Here is an 18,729-nt window from a genome sequence, read left to right as displayed (position 1 = left end):
TTCGATCTCAACCAGAAGAATGTTTTTATTTTCATTGCGTCTTTCCCTATGACTCCCTCAGACATATTTTAATTCCAATTCCGCTATTTTTTTATTTAGTTCTGCTCGTAACTCACAGCTAATATGCTGGAATTCATTTCTGTCCAAAGTCCATCTATTTCTATCTGTTGGCATTTGCCAGATTTATGAGATCTGTACGTCCAAAGATTTTCCATAGTTCACTTGACACAAAGATAGTTTGACTATTACAAAGATGTTTGTATAGAAGCAGTAGAAACTGAAGTATGCATTTGTTAGCAAAGATCAATATAGTAGTAGCAATTTTTTACAAATATCTAAAAAGCTGTAGGAGACTGCTATAATAATCAAGTCATTAGAAAAAGTTATTCAAAGTTCTGTGGAGGAGGGTTCGTTATTCGAATGATGTGACTAAGTCGTAGGTTGTTCACTTTTCTCTTTATTCTGGAGCGACTGCACTCGGCAAGTTCTCGAGATCAACTGTGCCTTTTTTGGTTGCCTCGTGTGCAGCCGCGTTTGTACAAATACTTTGCGTTGCATGATTGGCTAAGTCTGTGCTTCGACCTTAGCCAATCACGTATTTGTTTATCTGGGTGCCGCCTCTTCTTGCGCCCTTAGCGCGTTTGCTTGGAAGGGCGGCAGCAGGTATAGTGGGGGCATTTTGTTATTTTAACATTTGGCAATGTAGCGGGGTTTCCGCTGGGTCTGGTTCCTCTCACGTCAAGGCTGTAGCCTCTTGACCGTAGGCCTAGACCCTTTCTGGAAACCCTCGGTTTATGGAGTCCGCGTGTGTTACTGAGGTCGTCGACTAAGATTTACAACTAACATGTGGAGAAAGTTCGCTAAGGACGTCTTCTCAAAAGTAACTTATCTGTGCGCATACCATAAATCGTTCTAGCTGCTTGTAGCGAAAAAGGTCTTCTATTATACCTCGATGCTAGCCGCTACAGTTCTGTTCTTAACATCATATGTTAAGGTCAAGGAAGTGACTTCGCCCTACTAAACAATTACCAAACATTTTATTCAAAATTGGTTAAAAATTATATGATAATACATAATTACAACAACACATGAAATTATGGTTAAGGTATGCTTATATTTGAAACCTATAGATTACACATTTTAGCCTTTCTCGTAATATTCATCTTAAGCAAGCCACGTGAACGACCAACTTTTATTAATAAAGATTATGGACGTTATAACACTGGGCATATATATGCTGGTCATCCTCGTCCTATTGATATATTTTAAAGAGTATATTATATATCTATTTTAAAGTTCTAATATTTTTGATTGTACCTTTTTATTCATTATTATACATGTTACAAAATAAATCTTACTTCTATTTTCAATAAGTTATATTATTGTTTTAATAACTTTTCCTTTACTTTATGTAGAGAACGCAAGAGAAATTAAGGCACATCGATAACAAAATTGCGGACGAAAACAATCCTTTATTTCGAAACCAGCGAACAATACGAAAGGGACAATCGAGCACAAGCGAGCAAACGGACAGAGCAATCGTCCTCCAAAGAAGCCAGATTGCAGTCACGAAAAGACTCAGGGTCATCACAGAGGAACTCCTTGCAACGGAAATTAGAAATCCCAGTAAACCTCCACCAATCCTAGTCTATATTCGGAACGTAAGTAGACAATTAACATATTACAAAAGCACGCAAAAGATAATATTTTACGAAAAAAAATAAACAGCCAAAAACGCATCATACAAACAAACGAAATAGAAACGTACGAAAGAGCCATAGAAATACTCAGGTTTAAAACAAAACAGAATTTTTTATATACACACCAAAACAGACAGAAAAAACTATTATATTATTAAAAAATGTGGAAGGTGGATTAGGAATCGTACTAGACTTGCAAATTGAAACCGAGGATCACAAACTAAGATTGAACCTCAACAAGGCGGTCTGGCATAAATACAGAAAATTTTTCATAGACAACAATAACGCAAACATCGCAAATAACAGAAACCGAACAAACTTCTACAGATAAACAAAAACATAATCTAAGCATCAAAGCACGAAACCCTTAACAACAGAGGAAATAAATGGAGACATAAAAAATAAAAATACAATATGTAGACTCGCAGCCCGAGACACATTAGACGGGCTCAGACATAAAAGCAACACCACCAAATTACTTTACATCCTACATCGAACTACAATTCGCTACAGTTCACCACTGTTCAAATTCCTAATATCGCATTGAAAAACCTGCCATCAAAATACACAAAATACTATGCAATTCCTTCTAACAACAGCCTACATAACACATACTATCCAGAAGAATGAAAAATCGCGTTAAAAAAAAGAGGAAATCCCCACTAAAAAAATAAAGACAAAGACAAAAGCAACCCAGTGAACTATAGGCCGATCAGCCTACTACCGAATGTCAGTAAAATGATTGAAATAGTAACAAACGAAGCCATAAACCAACGTTGCAGTAAAAATAACATAATATCGAAACCACAACTTGGATGTAGATATAAACGCAATCGTAAAGTTTGTAGATGACACATACTGGGCAAGAAATAAGGACGAACGTGTGGGCTCTCTGTCAATCGATATGGAAAAACAGTCGGCACCATATGGTTCGACGGATTATTTTATAAATTAATCAAAAGAAATTCCCGCAATACCTGAATAAAATGCTATTTACTATATGACATATGATAAAAAATGCATAATAGCAAATGGACAGTACGCATCATCACGTGCATTCACGTGGTTAAAACGGGCTTCGACAAAGAATGGTCAACTCACCGATATTATTCAATATCTACTCTTTTTTTACCCAATTTTGTAGTAACACAGATCACCAATAAGAACGAATACACTTTTTTATACGAATTTTTTATTGTAGCACGAAGTATAATTTATTTGCTGCATTACTATTGTCGGAGACACACAAGAGGACATATATGTTGTTTTACGGTTAGTGAAATAGTTTATATAGAATTTTAATTATATATTGTTCAAAAAGTGATTTACAAAATAACAAAATCAATTCGAGCTTATTTACATATATTTATGCGTATAGTATGATAGATATACTTATTTACATATAATTATACCCAATTAATAATTTCAGACACCATAGATTTCTTGTATTTATTGCTGTATGTAAGCTTGCGAGCTGAACTCGTCATATGATTCTACATACATAGTATAGAAACAGTTGCGAGTGCAGCTAATCTTATGATGCGAATTGATTAATAATCTTATATCGTTTAGGCACATTAAGAATAGTTTCTTTTTATATTTTTAAGAAATAGAGCTATAATCTACTTTTAGTTTTGCTTGCAATTCAATCTTCGAATTTATTTGCACTTTTTTAATTTTAATTCATCTTACACGTTTTCTATAGGATTTAAATTCTGAGATTATGGATATACATGTAAAACTTTGAAACAATCATGTAAAGAATATTTCTAAGCAATCTCTGTCTTCTGCTTAGGATTTTTATAGGATTTTAATTCTGAGATTATAGAAATGGATGTAAAACTTTCAATCCACAATAGAACAAATATTCCTGTTCAATTCGTGTCCTTTGCTTAGGACACGAATTATTTTTCTGTGGTTGTCAGCATATTGTGGACAGTTTCATTTAAAGTGGGAATATTAAGTTACCAGGTAAGAAAAGTAATTAATACAGCACGGCTCACAAGTACCTTCACCATTCTTAATTTTAATAATTCTTTATGGAATTAACATTTATCGAGTTTCACTTTTTCAGATTAAAATGAATGCTTGAGAGTTGCGAAATAGAGCGATACATACCTGTAAAAAAGATGAAGATTGTAACTTTTTATTTGAGAAACGGAAGAAGCACTATTCCTACCCAGAGAAATTTTCGGCGATATTTTAATGTCAGGAAGTGGTAATATAGTGCCGGCATCGTGTCGATACCATCTTGCTGTATGTGGACGACCAGAACGAGCAAATCATCAACCACAGTACAGCTCACTTTAAACTCTTTCTATCACTCGTATGCTTGTGTGTGTTCGACATTATCAAGTCATTATAGATATTTTGTACTTAGAAATACAAAATTTCAGGCAGACTCTTTCCTGAACTAAATTCGACATAACGAATGATGATTTGACACCAAACAATGATTTGTTTACAAAGCTATTACACGCAGACAATCTGACAGATTGCGCTTAAAAGTGACATATGAACAACTGACAGATGTACAGATCTAGAAAAATAATGATTTTGACAATATCTCAAGCGCGGTTCGTTCAAATGAGAAATTCCGGGTACTTTTTAATCATAAGGTATATACTTAATGCACTCTACTCTTGTAATTATAGCTTATATATATCATCCGCATTATTAAATTGCTAAACGTAGTTAAAACAATGTCGAACAATGGTGTTAGAACAATAACATTAGTATTCATATGTCCTTAAAAGATTTATTAAAACTACGGTGAAGAAAGAATCTAAAAGCCTTACACCGGTTTCAAAACTTTTATATCCTTTCTTCACCGTATTTTTAATAAATCTCTTGAGAGCATATAAATATTAACATAGAAAACATAAATTAGTCCATTTTAATACCTCTAAGATGAGGGCCCTTGCAATCTTCTAACTGGATATTCCTCTAATATACTATTGCGATCCGAAGATTCATCATCCGAAGAATTATTAATATTATAATCATCGTCGTCATCTCAATTTTGGTCATTAGAACCTGTACACGCGTGGAGATACTATATTATAATAAAAAATTAACGATAAAATTTCTATATAATAGGTTTGACTAAACGCTTATCCATTCATTTATACTTTTTCGTACATACGTGTTGTTAATCAATTTTTTCTCATATAATACAACGATAAACAATTTCCGGGGATGGGATACGAATCGATATATTGAGTTTTAAGAGGAGTCTCGTAATTCAAAGGCAAATTAGCCTAGTATCCCCAATTTTTACAAAATGAATGTTTTTTTTGGTTAATTATACTTGTAAAAAAAGTGTGTTTGCGTGCCATTTCTATTATACATTCCCTCCTTCTTTTTTCCTATGTATACAGGAATGGATTGTTTATGTATATCACATGGGACGATATAAAGTACACTACACAAAGGTCAATCTTCGGTGTATACCGTTATTTACCCGTGACAAAAACGGCCCATGCACGTGTACGACTGTCCCTAAAGAAATACTTTATTTATAATATTGTTCAGTTAGTGAGAACGTTAAAGTTTAGAAATTTAATTAAAATAGTCAAGGTCCACGAGTGTTAACTATTGAAGCTAAACAGTCTAATCTCAAAAATAGCCGTATTGTCACGAACGTCTCATAAATTCAATTTTTGAAGACACCACGTTTATTGTTCCACGGCGTCGATGGGAACAGAAGTATCATTCAAGTACAAAATAGGATTTATTTATTTTTTTCAAAACATTGAATATCAGCCAGGCTCGACGATGCAACATATCGATGTATGGAGTCGTAATTCAATATACGAGGTTTGTCCAGTAGTCATTACCGAAGCTGATTGGATCATGGCAGCAGATTGACGTTAACAGATATATTTTTGTTTTCTAGTAAAAAATATTGTTAAACCTATTGTTATAAAGTTATGATAAAATAAAAAAATGTATAATAGAAAATAGGTAACGTAGTCTTAAGGAAAATAAAAGTGTAAGCAAAGATACTATGAGTATAAAGCATGCAAAGAAAAAGTAAAGAATCAGCGCGCAAAGAGAAGGAGAATGAGGGATACCAAAGTACAAGGTAAAAAGACTGCAAACCCGAGTGAAAAGAAAAATTTTACGTTGGGAAAATTAAAAGTAACATACTTTTTCAATCGCCATCTACTGGTGGAAAATAATTTGGAACTAGTAGAAAATAAGAAAGACAAATATAAAAATAAAACTCAAATCAAATTGCCACGGTAATATAGCGGCACTCTTCTCCATACAACAATTCCAAAGTACAGTAACAAAATTCTTAGGATAAGAAAAAAATAGCAATAAGTTAAGTTGGTAGTAATTAAATTCTAGTTTTGCAAAGCAGGTTACGTTCTAGGTTAAATGTAGTTGGAGGTGGTGCTAATAAAACCAAAAGAAAGAAGGGATTTCCTTTCATTTGTCGCGTTCTTCGAGTTGGCGTTCAGGTATTAAAAAGAATGAATTGTGTCGATGTTAAAACGAAAATTAACGAGAACTTTTTTTTCAAAGTACTTCTCCCTTTTGTATCGTTCTATATTGAAATAACTGTTACAGTGAGTACTATCTAGTTAAAAATTCGAAATTGATACTGTCACTAACGATTACAAATACCAGCATGGTAAATTCTTTTTTCGTTAACTATGTTTATGATTATTACTTGGAAACATGTGGAAACTGTCGTAGTTGTTTCGAGATTCTCGTTATTGTAAGTTGTTTACTGCATTATTATTCTTAGGGACGCATATGAGGACATGGCTATTTTAAGGTTAGTGAAACAGTTTATGTAGAATTTTGGTATTTTGCTCGAAAAGTGTATCAGTAAGTACTAATTTCGGACATTTTATATTTCCTGCATTTATTGCCGTATATAATTAAAAATAATGTAAATACTATGTTACTTATTTTATAAAAAAATAAATTATTTATTGCCCTTTAAAATTCAAAACAAACTGTTTTTTTAACAGTAACATTTACAGGTACAATACATTTTAAACAAAAAGTTGTCATATTACCCCACTAACATTGACAAAGAAACTGACAAATAGAAATTATGTAATTAAACATAAGATACATATATAAAACACTAAAATATTTCAACTAAGACAAATTGAACAAAGCAATAACATAAAAGATTCATAAACAATTTATAAAAACTATTCCATGTTTATGATTCCAATCATCCTCAAATAGGGATGAATGGCATTAATAAATTAATATTTAGACATTTTATAAAAATTTAATATTTTGTATGTAAAGTTTATGAAAAATTCTGGTTTTAATATTTTATTATGAATCTGCTTTGTATAATCCAATTACATCGCATTTAAATACCCTCCAGTTTTCTGCGCAATCTGATTTAAATTTTTTAGCAATGTGGTTAGTAGTTTTTTAGTAATGTGGTTAATAAATATTTTTATTTGGAATTTTGCACGTGTAATAATGGAATCATGAACTAATCATCAGAGACAGTCTTTGATACAATTGTAGCTCATGACAAAGTAAAGATTAACTTGCAGCTGTTTTGTTGGTTTCTTATAGTATGAAAGAATGAAATCATTTTTCTGAGAATAAAATCATATGACAAAGAAAAAGCAATTTTGACAAGATTTTACATCTGTTCATTGTTATAGAATACATTTAAACTTCATTTATGAGCTAAGAAGAAAACTACATGCATTTGTAGAAACAGTTGCGATTATAGCTAGTCATATGATGCAAATGGACTAATAACTTCATACCATTGAGACACATTAAGAATAGTCTTTTTTTAATACTCAGAACAAGTAGTCTTCTTTTAGTTTTGTTTGCAACTCAGTTCTAGAATTTATTTGTATTTTCCAAATTCATCCTGTAAGTTTTCTATAGTATTTAAGTTCAAAGATTATGGAAATGTATGAAAACTTTCAAACAATCATAGAACAAACATTTCCGCATAATTTTTATCTTTTATTTAGGATGAATATGTTGATGAAATTTTAATGTATTTTAGATTTCTATGTTATTCGCATATTATTTGCATTTATTCCCATATCATTTTTAGTAAATTATTGTTGATTATGTTGAGTCTTTTAACTGTATATTTATAATAACTCGTTGTAATAAATAAATAAACGACCTCACTTGTGTGAAATAGAAATAAAGCAACATCTATTTTAATAATAACAAAGGCACGTACACTTGGCAGAAATACATACATAGTGTTGAGTGAAAATTATAAGACAGTGTAGAATATTACAACTTATCCACAATGTCATAATAAATTGAACATTTCACAACCGTTATTTTCTGGAAGGTCTAGATACTTAGTTTTACTTAAAATGTCTTTGATAAATACAAATTCCAATAGGCTAAATGGATGCCCAAACCTGCTTTGTATTTTAAAGTAAGTTTTAAATTTGTTGATTACAAACCTTCATTCATTCGCTTCCATAAAAATTTATTCTTATTAGCAAATGTAATATCTTTCATTAATCTTGAGATTTTTAAATAAACTTATTTTGTTTATATATGGCTTCCATCTTGCTAATCGACCTTTGGTTATTAAATCCATTAAATCCATTTTTCTCATTACTTTATACACGTGTTTCAGCAAAGTTTTTCTGTCATTTTCATAATGGATTTCTGGCGCCAATTTTTTAGTATTTACGTGCCGATCATTTTCAATTTTCTACATTATTATTCTTTTTCTCCTTTCATTCAAAATTTAAGATGGTTTTGTTTTTTAAATTTAATCCTGTCTTTTTTTTATATAGTTTAATAATATTCATGACTGTAACCTCTTTGTGATAAATTAATGTGATAAATTTTACTATTTCCTTTATGATAAAATACAAGTTTTCTTTTTTTCAAAACAATTTTCTCTTTTATGTATTAAAAGTCCGATGTTGATGAACACTTTGAAATACAACTTTCTATTAAGGGAAATTTATATTTCAGCAGTTTGTATACAAAACAAAGCTATTTTGCGCTTTAAGTAATTTGTTAGAATTACTATGTAATAGAATATACAGAAGTGTTAGAATATTAGTACAACATCAAAATGGTACAACCTTTCATGTTTCGTATTGTATCATAAAATGTTACTGTTAGAAATTAATTTGTTTTTATTTTCATTCTGCAATAAATGGTTTATCTTTTTATAAAATGAGCAATATGATATTTACATTATTCCTACTTATACATATATTACAGTAAATACAAGGAATGTATAATGTGTGATCATATCTAGAGTAAATAACCATATTTACACTTGATACATTATTTACATTTATTTTATTATTTAAACTAAGAAATAATTAAAGCATAAGAAATAATTTTAAAAGTAAGATTGCGTTAAAAAGCATTGGGCTAAGAGATGAATAAGGTAATGCCTTAATATTTAGACTTTTAAAATGATAATTACAGTTATTAGGATTTTTTATCATCTAAAATAATATAGAGTCTTTTTCAGTCATAAAAAATGCTATAACATACGATTTACATAAAAAGAAGTATTAAAATTTATATAAGCCGCTATGATCAATCGTTTAAGTGATTTGAAAGGATTTATGGTGTCTTAGTGATTAAATTTAGATGTCCGTATATTTGGACATAAAATTAAATAAAATTATGCTTTTATTAGGTATTCTAATGGAAATGGTTAATAAAAATAATCAACATTTTTTCACAATGTATACTCTAAAAATGTTCGAAAATGAACACCAAAATAATACAAAAAATGTAAAGGCTTACTAAGTAATTTGAAAAATAATGTTGTTTTGTCATAATGCAGGTTTTTCTTTATTCTTCTGTAAACTCTAAATTTACTCTCTGAAAACTTTTTCACATGGTTTCTATTCTCTCTTCTTCTAAATTATTTCCAGCTTGTCTATTTCTTTGTTACTTTTCTAATCTGTAATTCTATCTTTCTAGTTCTTTTCTCCCTACATTAATATAAATTAAGTACATTTTTCATTCTGTTTGCAATGGATTGCAATGGATCTAATGATTTCTTATGTTCTGCCCACAATTTCACAATTACTTTTTAATCTTTATTAAGTTCCTGTCTCTGCAATGTCTTCTTATACTTTTTTAAAAAAGTATGTTTAAATTTTGTTTGTGTCCCACAGTGTACTGAAAATAAGCTACCTTGCACTAAGTCATTGTCTATTTATTGCAGCTTCCAGTATTTGTTTGATTTTTCTCTGTGTTTGTTTTTTTTTGTCATGGCTTGAGAGCGGTTGAGTGAATCTTAGATCTTTATGGATGTGATTTATTAAACAGTTTTGGTGAGTTAACCGTACCTTGTTGGAGCTCGTTTGTCACTGTGAAAGTTTGTATCGATGTGTTTCTTCTTTCTGAGATTATGAATTTTTTATCATGCATTATTGTCCATAATATTTTGATCAGGTGTTTGGGGAACTCTTTTTTTATTAATTTGAAAAATAGTCCATCTAACCAAACTGTATCAAATGTCTTTTCCATATTTATTAGTACTGTGCCTACACAGTCATTTTCGTTCCTTGCCCAGCAAATGTCGTTGATGAATTTTGTTATTGCATATATTGTGCTATGTCTGTATCTACATCCAAATTGTTCAGATATTGTGTTATTTTTGTTACAGTGGTTGCATATTGCTATGTCTATTATAATTTCAAAGATGTTTATATTCAGTAAAATTGATTGGTCTGTAATTCGCTGTGTTACTTCTATCCTTATCTTTTTTTTATGGGGATCGTTTTTGCTGCTTCCATTCCTTTGGGTAGTACCTTTTGTTCACACAGTTGTATAGTATTGCATAGTGTTTAATGTATTTTGTTATAGGTTTTTTTAATGCAATGTTTGGGATATTGTCTGAACTTGATGATTTTTTATTATTTAGTTTTTTGAGTATGATGTGCAATGTGAAGTAGTTTAATGATGTTAGGTTTTCCTCTGGGTTGTCTGCTGTATTCCTGTCTGTGAATGTGCATATTGTGTTTTTGTTGTTTCTGTCTGTATTTATTGCTTATTACCTAACCTAACCTAACCTTGCAAACCCTGTCTTAAACGCGAGGATGTAGGGACATGTCAGGAAATTGTGTATATAGAAATGGGGATAGGGAACTGTGTACTTTCGGGAAACTCTCTCGAGCATGCAACTTTTGATGATTGCTAAGTATATGACGTTTAAAGATAAAAGATAAAAATTTTTACACTTGTTTGAAATTTTTTAAAAACACACTTTTCAAATCAATTATATGTTACATGTATAATGCCTCTATGCGAATCATAACGTGAGTTGATGTTCGTATTAGATGTTTCAATATGTGACTCATCTGCTATTAAATATTGTTTTTATTATGTCTTAGATTATATTTTTCAATATATATATATATATATATTTTTTTTTATAATAAGATTTTGTTATTATTGGCTTAATATTTTTCGGATATAATATTTTTCTATTATTGTATTTGATATATATAATATCTGTTGCATGAAATAGTTTCTGCAAGGTTACCGATCTGTTACGTCAACTGTATAACGATGAATATAGCGATTTTATTTCATTTATTTTTTCAAACTCTATTACCCAGATAACACATCATTGGCACATCACCTGTATTATGCTTCCGCTTTTAAGGAGTGTCAGCACTTCCGTAACCATCTGTGACCGGATTCGTTTTGTAAAATGTCGGTACGCGTTACGAGCACGTTCTAGACCAGTGGTCGGCAAACTTATTAGCCAAAGAGCCAAATATGAACATTACAACAATTTAAACAAAAATTGAGAGTCAAATCTGCTTGTTTAGTAAACTTTTATTACACTGAATAAGTAGTACACTATATAAAACTAAATTTCATACTTAATAAATATTTATTAATGCGAACAATGTACTTGCATCTCCTTGGAAAGTTTGAGTAAGTCAGGTTTGTATGTTGTTGTTTCTAATTTTAGGCATGATTCCAAGTTCTCATCAATAACACGACTTCTCAGTTTACTCTTAATAATGTTCATGCTTGAAAAAGTTTGTTCGCATATATATGTAGAACCGAAAACGCGAGCTTTTTCAGCTGATCGTAAGAGTCAGGAATACTATTCCAAGCGTTGAAAGTGATCATGTCTTCCTTCTCCAGGTCATTCAAAGCAGACCACTGGTGTTGTGAACTAAGATCACATTTTTTCTTCTCCAATATTTCCACAAAGACGTTCGAATTTAGAGCGCCATATCTCCTTGGTTTTTAAATCCAGCAATTGTATTTCAAAGCTACCAATGTCAATTTCAAAAGGAGAAAATTTCAACTCGGTTATCGTAGCATTAAGAGGATTTTTGACAAATACTAAAGTTGCTCTGCTGTTTTTAAATTCCTGAAACCTGCTGAGAAATGCTTCCCTCATATTTATAATTATTGTTTTAAAATGGTGTTTATCAACAGAGGAATTATTTTCTTGGCGATGCTTCAACAGGCTCGGAAAGTGAAACAATGTTTCCCTTTCAAAATCCTGAGCAAAAATGGATAATTTATTTTCGAATGTTATTACTTCTTCTAACATTGAAAAAATTAAGTTTCCTTTCCCTTGTAGTTTACACGATTAAGCTGATTCAGATGAAACGTAACGTCTACCATGAAATAAATGTTTTGGATCCACTGATCGTCTGTTAGTTCTGAATAGTGAACGCCCTTCTCAAAGAGAAATGCTCTAATTTCCGGAAAAAGGGACGCGAAACGTTTTAAAACGTTCCCTTTTGATAACCAATGTACCTTGTTATGAAGCAGAAGATCAGCGTACTCACTCTCCATTTCAAATAAAAATTCTTTGAATTGGCGATGATTAAGAGCTTTAGCTAAAAGGGAGTTGATAATGGTAATCACTAACTCCATGAACTCCGGAAATGTTTGCGCACAAAGCACTTCTCGGTGAATGATACAATGGTAAACAAGTATCTCGTGATATATTTTTTCTTTCAAAATAGCAACAAATCCTTTTCTTACGCCGGTCATACTTTTGGCCCCATCTGTTGAAATCGACACAATTTTATCGAAGGGAATATGATGTTTATCCATACACTCAATTGCAGCATTTGCGATATCTTCTCCACGCGTCTAACTTTTGAGTGGCAATAATCCTAAAAGTTTTTCTTTAGGGCCTGAATGAGACATAAATCTTACAAAAAGTGAAACTTGCGCTGTATCATTTATGTCACAAGACTCGTCAACTATTATTGATAAAGCCGAAACCAATTTCAGATCTTCAATATGCTGAGTAGTTATATTCGAACACATTTTAATTGTTCTATCTTTAATGGTTTTGGCAGACAATGGTAACTCTTTAATTCTTTTCGGAATATCTGCTTTGTTCTTAAAATCCCGAAATAGCTCTTCGGATGCATTTATAAAACAATTTTTTATGTATTCGCCGTCTGTGTACGGTTTCCCTCTCTTAGCAATCTCTTGGCTAAAAACAAAACTTGCCATATTAATATTGCTGGAAGATTGCATCCAGTTATTAAACACAGAAGTTGACGACTCTTGACTTTTCTGAAGTTCCTCAACTGCTTTCTTTCTTGCATCACCGGTAGGATATTTAGTGCTAAATGACGCGTGCTTTCTTGTAAAGTGTTTCCTTAAATTTGACTAATTGTTATGCGCGAATTTCTCCTTACAAATAAGACATGTCGGAAGTCCATTCAAGTTTTGAATAAATGCAAAATTCTCGGTCCACTCAACTTTAAATTCGCGGTTTTCATCTTCCGTTTTTCTTTGCTTTTTCTGGTAGCCATGTTAATAATTAGGGTACCTATAAAAATATTCCAAATATATTTTTTTCTAAAGCCACCAGTACAAAATTATTACCATTATTAAATTGATGAAAATAAAAATTAAAAAAAAATCTTTTTAAAAAATACAATTTTATTAATATATGTAACTGCACTAAAAGGAAAAAAATTATTTTTTTTATCATCAAAATAACAAAACTTTTAATATGACCAAAAATGGAAGAAAACTTTCAACATTTGGACAAATAGAAGTTATCGAAAAATCGATTACTGATTTTGTACCGGAACCACAAACATATAGAGCAGGTGTAATAAAATCGTATAAAAATACATGTAAGATGTGCAGCTAGATTGAAAAATATAACAACTTTTTAATAATACAGGACAACGGCAGGCACGGTAGATAAGACAAAACTGTTCACACTGCAACTGCTGGTCTGTGATGCCAATTTGTACCCCCACTACTTTAGAAAAAATATGCGCGCGTATGCTTGTGGTACCTTTGTATCACACCGGAGTACGCTGAAAACATACGAACAATTTCAGCCAGTAGCTTGTACATGGTTTGTGTTTACGTTTACGAAAACTAATAAAATTAAACTCGATGTTCGTTACGTATTTTTACAACAATATAAAATTTTAATTACCTATCTATCTTTTAACTTAAACAAAAAATTATACATGTTCTCGATTTATAGAAGAATTTTAATTTATCAAAATAAGATGTAATTTTTTTCTTACCAAGTTTTTTTTTTAAATGAAAATATTATTGCGCCTTCCGTGGATATTTGTGCCAGAGCTGCACTTAAGGAGCCAAAGAGCCTCTGGAGCCGCACTTTGCCGACCACTGTTCTAGACAATAGCCGTGTAACATTCCGTGTGCATGGCACAATACAATACCATCGTGACACGCGTATCGTATATTCCATACATGAATCTTTTCAGCAGTGGTGTAGGGTGATATTTGCTAATGGGAAATCTGTGTTTCCATACAAATTAAAACCATCACAAAGAAAATTTAATGAATGATACATTTACTTATGATATACTGAACTGAATTACGAAAACAATCTATGTATAGTAAATAATTTAATGTATGGAAATAAACTAAATACATTTACTTTACTAGTATGTCCCAATTTTCAGGTAAAAATATTGAACATAATATATATATTATTACACTATTAACAATTTTTTCTTTTTTGGTATATATATTCTCGTGATACACGGTTTTATCGTATGTAAAAATTATAAATATATATATGATATGTAATAAATATATATATAAAAAATATATATATATGTAAAATACAATGGAATGAAGAAAATCCATTTCAATTCTTTCCACTTTCATTTCCATCCTGTTTTGTGATTCTTCTTTCCAAGTCCCTGTACACCCACACCACCCTCATCGTTCTTTGTCACACGATCTTGTCGCACGGTTCTAAATACTCTTCCTTCGCACCTCAGCCTCTCGAACTCAGTTGTACGCAGTCATTTCACTCATTTCCTTACAAAGACTCTTCTTCCGTACTTCGACCTCTCGAACTCAATTGCATGTACAGTTTCTAAATACTCTCATCCTAAGTTTAAACGCATATCCATTTGCACACAATTATAATCATCTATACTCTACATTCGGCCGTCCTGCCTTGATGCCTGACCTCAGGTATCGTTGCAATTCTCTGTGGGTAGGTTGTAGTTGTGTGTGTAATAATTAATGAGCATTGTAATCATTCTTTTGTCTTTCCATGCAAGAAACGTAGTGTTATTCTTCCTGTGTGCAACTGTTTTTTTTGTTGAAAATTTTGTTTTTTTTTATTTGTGTCGGTACACCGTTTCGATTAACTTTTATGATGTCAGTAAGATGACAATTCATCTTTAGCAATTCTTCCGCTAAAAGGATACTGGTATAGTATCTGTCAGCGAAAATGTGGTACCCTTTTGAATCAGGAACTCTATCTAACAAATTTCTTATATAAATGTAACGGAATCCTGGTGCTTATTGGAAGATCCGGCCGAGAAATATTATCAGAAGTTATGCTGCCATAGTATGGAAGTATTGTAAATAAATGTCTAGTTTTTGAGCCCGCCAGCGCATATATGCGTATACCCCACTTTGTTGACTTGTTCGGATTATAGGTGATAAATGCTATTCTGCCTTTGAATTTTAGAATAGATTTATCCACAGCGACTGCTCTATACGGTATAAAATATTGTCTAAATTTGCTATCTATATATACTAAATAGTTGCTGACTTTTTGAATGCAAGTCCTTGTCGTTGCATTTCTTTGCGTGGGTTTCTTCAAATGTAACATCCAAAATATCTACATAAATCTGGTCCTAGTGAATGTTTCCGGAAAAAAAAAGGATTCTACTATTGGAAGCAGTAGACCAGTATTCTTGCATTTTTGAAGTTGAATCAATCCCATATTTAAGAAAAGGGCGATGAATGCTAAAAATTCTTCTTTAGTAATATTGTACCACTTGTGCCAAGTTGACTTTTGTGAAGGTTGTTTCTTTCTATTGGGTTTATAGTGTGACATAAAACTTAATTTTTTCTATACAAAAAATGAACTTTACGAACTTACGTCCACGGGTTTTCGGAATGAATACCGAAGGTTGGGGCTTGGCCGTTATTGCACAACGTTGTGCTGACTAAAAACCGATGTTCTAATGATCTAAGGACCACCTTCCTGGTGGTGGAAGGAACAAAACTAAGATTCCGGGTTCTATATTACTCTTTATTGTGAACGTCTTGACCGCTGGAGCGTTAAGTCGGTTCTGCCGTCTCCCAGCGCGATCCGGAAAAAATTACAATTCTAACTATGTCGTTGTGGGAGTTGAGACACACGGATAGGTCCAAAAATCAAACTATTCTCGCATAATAAGCAGAAATGGGAACTCTAGTACTGGAAAAACTACAAATACCATGGTCTCAAAATAATTATCGTTGCTCCGAACCGAACTAAGACTAATGACTATTTACAAACGGGCAAGAGTCCCTAATAACTACGCCAAGATGGGTGACATAGCCGTTCTGGCGTAAACAGCCATCTCTCTGTTAACTTCATAATTCCGCGCTCATAGAATTTCTGGTCCTTAACAGCAAAAAACTCAACCAAGTGCGATTTGAGGTCATCGTTATTGCTGAAATTTTTGCCATTTAAGAGGTTTTGTAAACTTGGAAATAAATGATAATCCAATGGTGCAAGGTCGGTGCTGTGACGATGGGGGATGCGACATCACTTCTCAACCAAGTTCCAATAGTTTCGTACATGTTAAAGATGTGTGAGTCGAGTCAAATCAGACAAAGATGAAACAATGGATCTAAAAAATTAAATACTTAAAAACTCAACATATTATCACAAGGGCAGAAATTGATTATTTATCTGTGAATTATTAAAATTAAACTGAACAAAATTATTTTAGATTTATAAATTCGTTCAAAGCTTTTAATCACCACTATTATAAATTGCTAACATATATTCGTCGCTGAAGATGCCCTAAAGAAGACTGAAACTGAGTATCGTTTAAACAAAACACAGTATCGTCTTGTAGGTGATGTTCTATTTCATAATAATCAACTATTTGAGGCATGCAACGTTCCCAGGTACTCGATTAACAAAAGTATCTTATGTAAAATATGAAGTAAAAGTATATATGATATGAACGTATAATATGTACGCTCTTCGTATATGAGTGGTCATTTTTCGGGGGTGTATATATATTCGTCCGTCAGAGTGAGAGGGTTAAATCTAGATGAACATATTCAAATCTACCCTCTGGAATAGTCATACGCTGAGGTAAATTGATAGTGTGACGCGATACTTTACTTTTTTGATAATGAATACATGTTTTAGCCCAGTGAGTGATATCCTTATTCATTTTCGGTCAAATATATTTGTCACTAATCATTTTCTTGGAGACACGACCGCTAGGCTGAGCTAGTCCGTGAATAGTGTCAAAAATGCGTTTACGTAATGTTGCTGGTATATAAGGCCTAATACAGTTGTTTGAAATGTCACAATATTTTTGATTTTTAATTTTTTCAATTTCGATGATGTAGTATTCTGTAAGATCTGCTGCAATTCTGCGTCTCTTTCCTAATGTTCAGGAATTTCTTGCATGCTTGCCACGTCTGGCATACTACGTCCAGCTGTGATAATATTAGGTTGGGGAAAAAGAAATCCATTATTTTTATATGAACTTCAGGACTTTATTTAACATGCTTCGGATTGTCCGATTTGGGTCAAATATGCACCGTTTTGTTGTATGATTTGTTGCCATTTTAAAGGTAACTTCATAATGCCTCTCTCATAGAAGTCCTGGTCTCTATTTGCAAAAAACTCTAGCAGTCGATTTTCACAATCCTCCCTAGATGCCAATTTTTTATTATTAAAGAAATTTTGCAATGCAAGAAAAAGATGATAATCGCTTGGTGCCAAGTCCAGACTGTATGGCGGATGCATTAAAACTTCCCAACCAAGCTCCCGAAGTTTCTGGCGAGTCACTGTAGATGTGTGTGGCCTAGCGTTGTCCTGGTGGAACACGACACCTCTCCTGTTGGCCAATTCTGGCCGTTTCTGGTCAATCGCTATCTTCAAACGGTCCAGTTGTTGACAGTAGAGATCAGAATTTAGCGTTTGGCCGTATGGAAGCAACTCGTAATAAATAATCCCACCAAATGCATAGCAGAACCTTCCTGGCCGTTAGTCCTGGTTTGGCCACCGTTTGAGGTGCTTCACCGCTCTTTGACCACGATTGTTTTCGCACAGGGTTATCGTATGTGATCCATTTCTCATCTCCAGTAACCATCCGTTTAAGAAATGGGTCTATCTCATTCTGTTTGGCCAAGGCTTCGCAGATGGAAATTCGATCCATCATGTTTTTTTCTGTTAATTGGTGTGGCACCCAAACATCGAGCTTCTTTTTGAATCCAGCTGTGTGTAAATGGTTTAAAACAGTTTTATGGTCGATTTTTAGCTCCTGGGCGATGTTACGACTGCTAACATGCCGGTCAACTTCGATCATTTCTCCGATTTTATCGACATTTTCGACGACCGGCCTACCTGTGCGAGGTGCATCTTTAACATCAAAAATTCCTGAACGGAATCTACGAAACCAAAATTGCACATAATTGGCTGTTACAGTATCGGAACCATAAACACCATTCACAATTTTAGCCGCCTGGCTTGCATTTTCGCCTTTGTCAAAGAAAAACTGTAAAATGTACCGAATTTCCTTTTTGTTCACTTCCATTT

The 18,729-nt window shown here is 32.5% G+C and overlaps 1 protein-coding gene and 1 pseudogene across 1 annotated transcript; both read right to left on the bottom strand.

Moving 5' to 3' along the window:
• Nucleotides 1-12,248: 12,248 nt before the first annotated feature.
• Nucleotides 12,249-13,468, bottom strand: LOC143431094 (general transcription factor II-I repeat domain-containing protein 2A-like). Its single transcript, XM_076907608.1, has 4 exons — nucleotides 13,416-13,468; nucleotides 12,797-13,311; nucleotides 12,482-12,703; nucleotides 12,249-12,430 (listed from the first exon to the last, which is right to left on the bottom strand). The coding sequence occupies exons 1-4, from the start codon at nucleotides 13,466-13,468 to the stop codon at nucleotides 12,249-12,251; spliced, it is 972 nt and encodes a 323-aa protein (XP_076763723.1).
• A 4,220-nt stretch (nucleotides 13,469-17,688) lies between these two features.
• Nucleotides 17,689-18,729, bottom strand: LOC143431093 (histone-lysine N-methyltransferase SETMAR pseudogene; annotated as a pseudogene).

The sequence above is a fragment of the Xylocopa sonorina genome, chromosome 16 (assembly GCF_050948175.1).
Source record: "Xylocopa sonorina isolate GNS202 chromosome 16, iyXylSono1_principal, whole genome shotgun sequence".
In the NCBI taxonomy this organism is placed as follows: Eukaryota; Metazoa; Arthropoda; class Insecta; order Hymenoptera; family Apidae; genus Xylocopa; species Xylocopa sonorina.
This window is presented reverse-complemented; position numbering and strand designations above follow the sequence as displayed.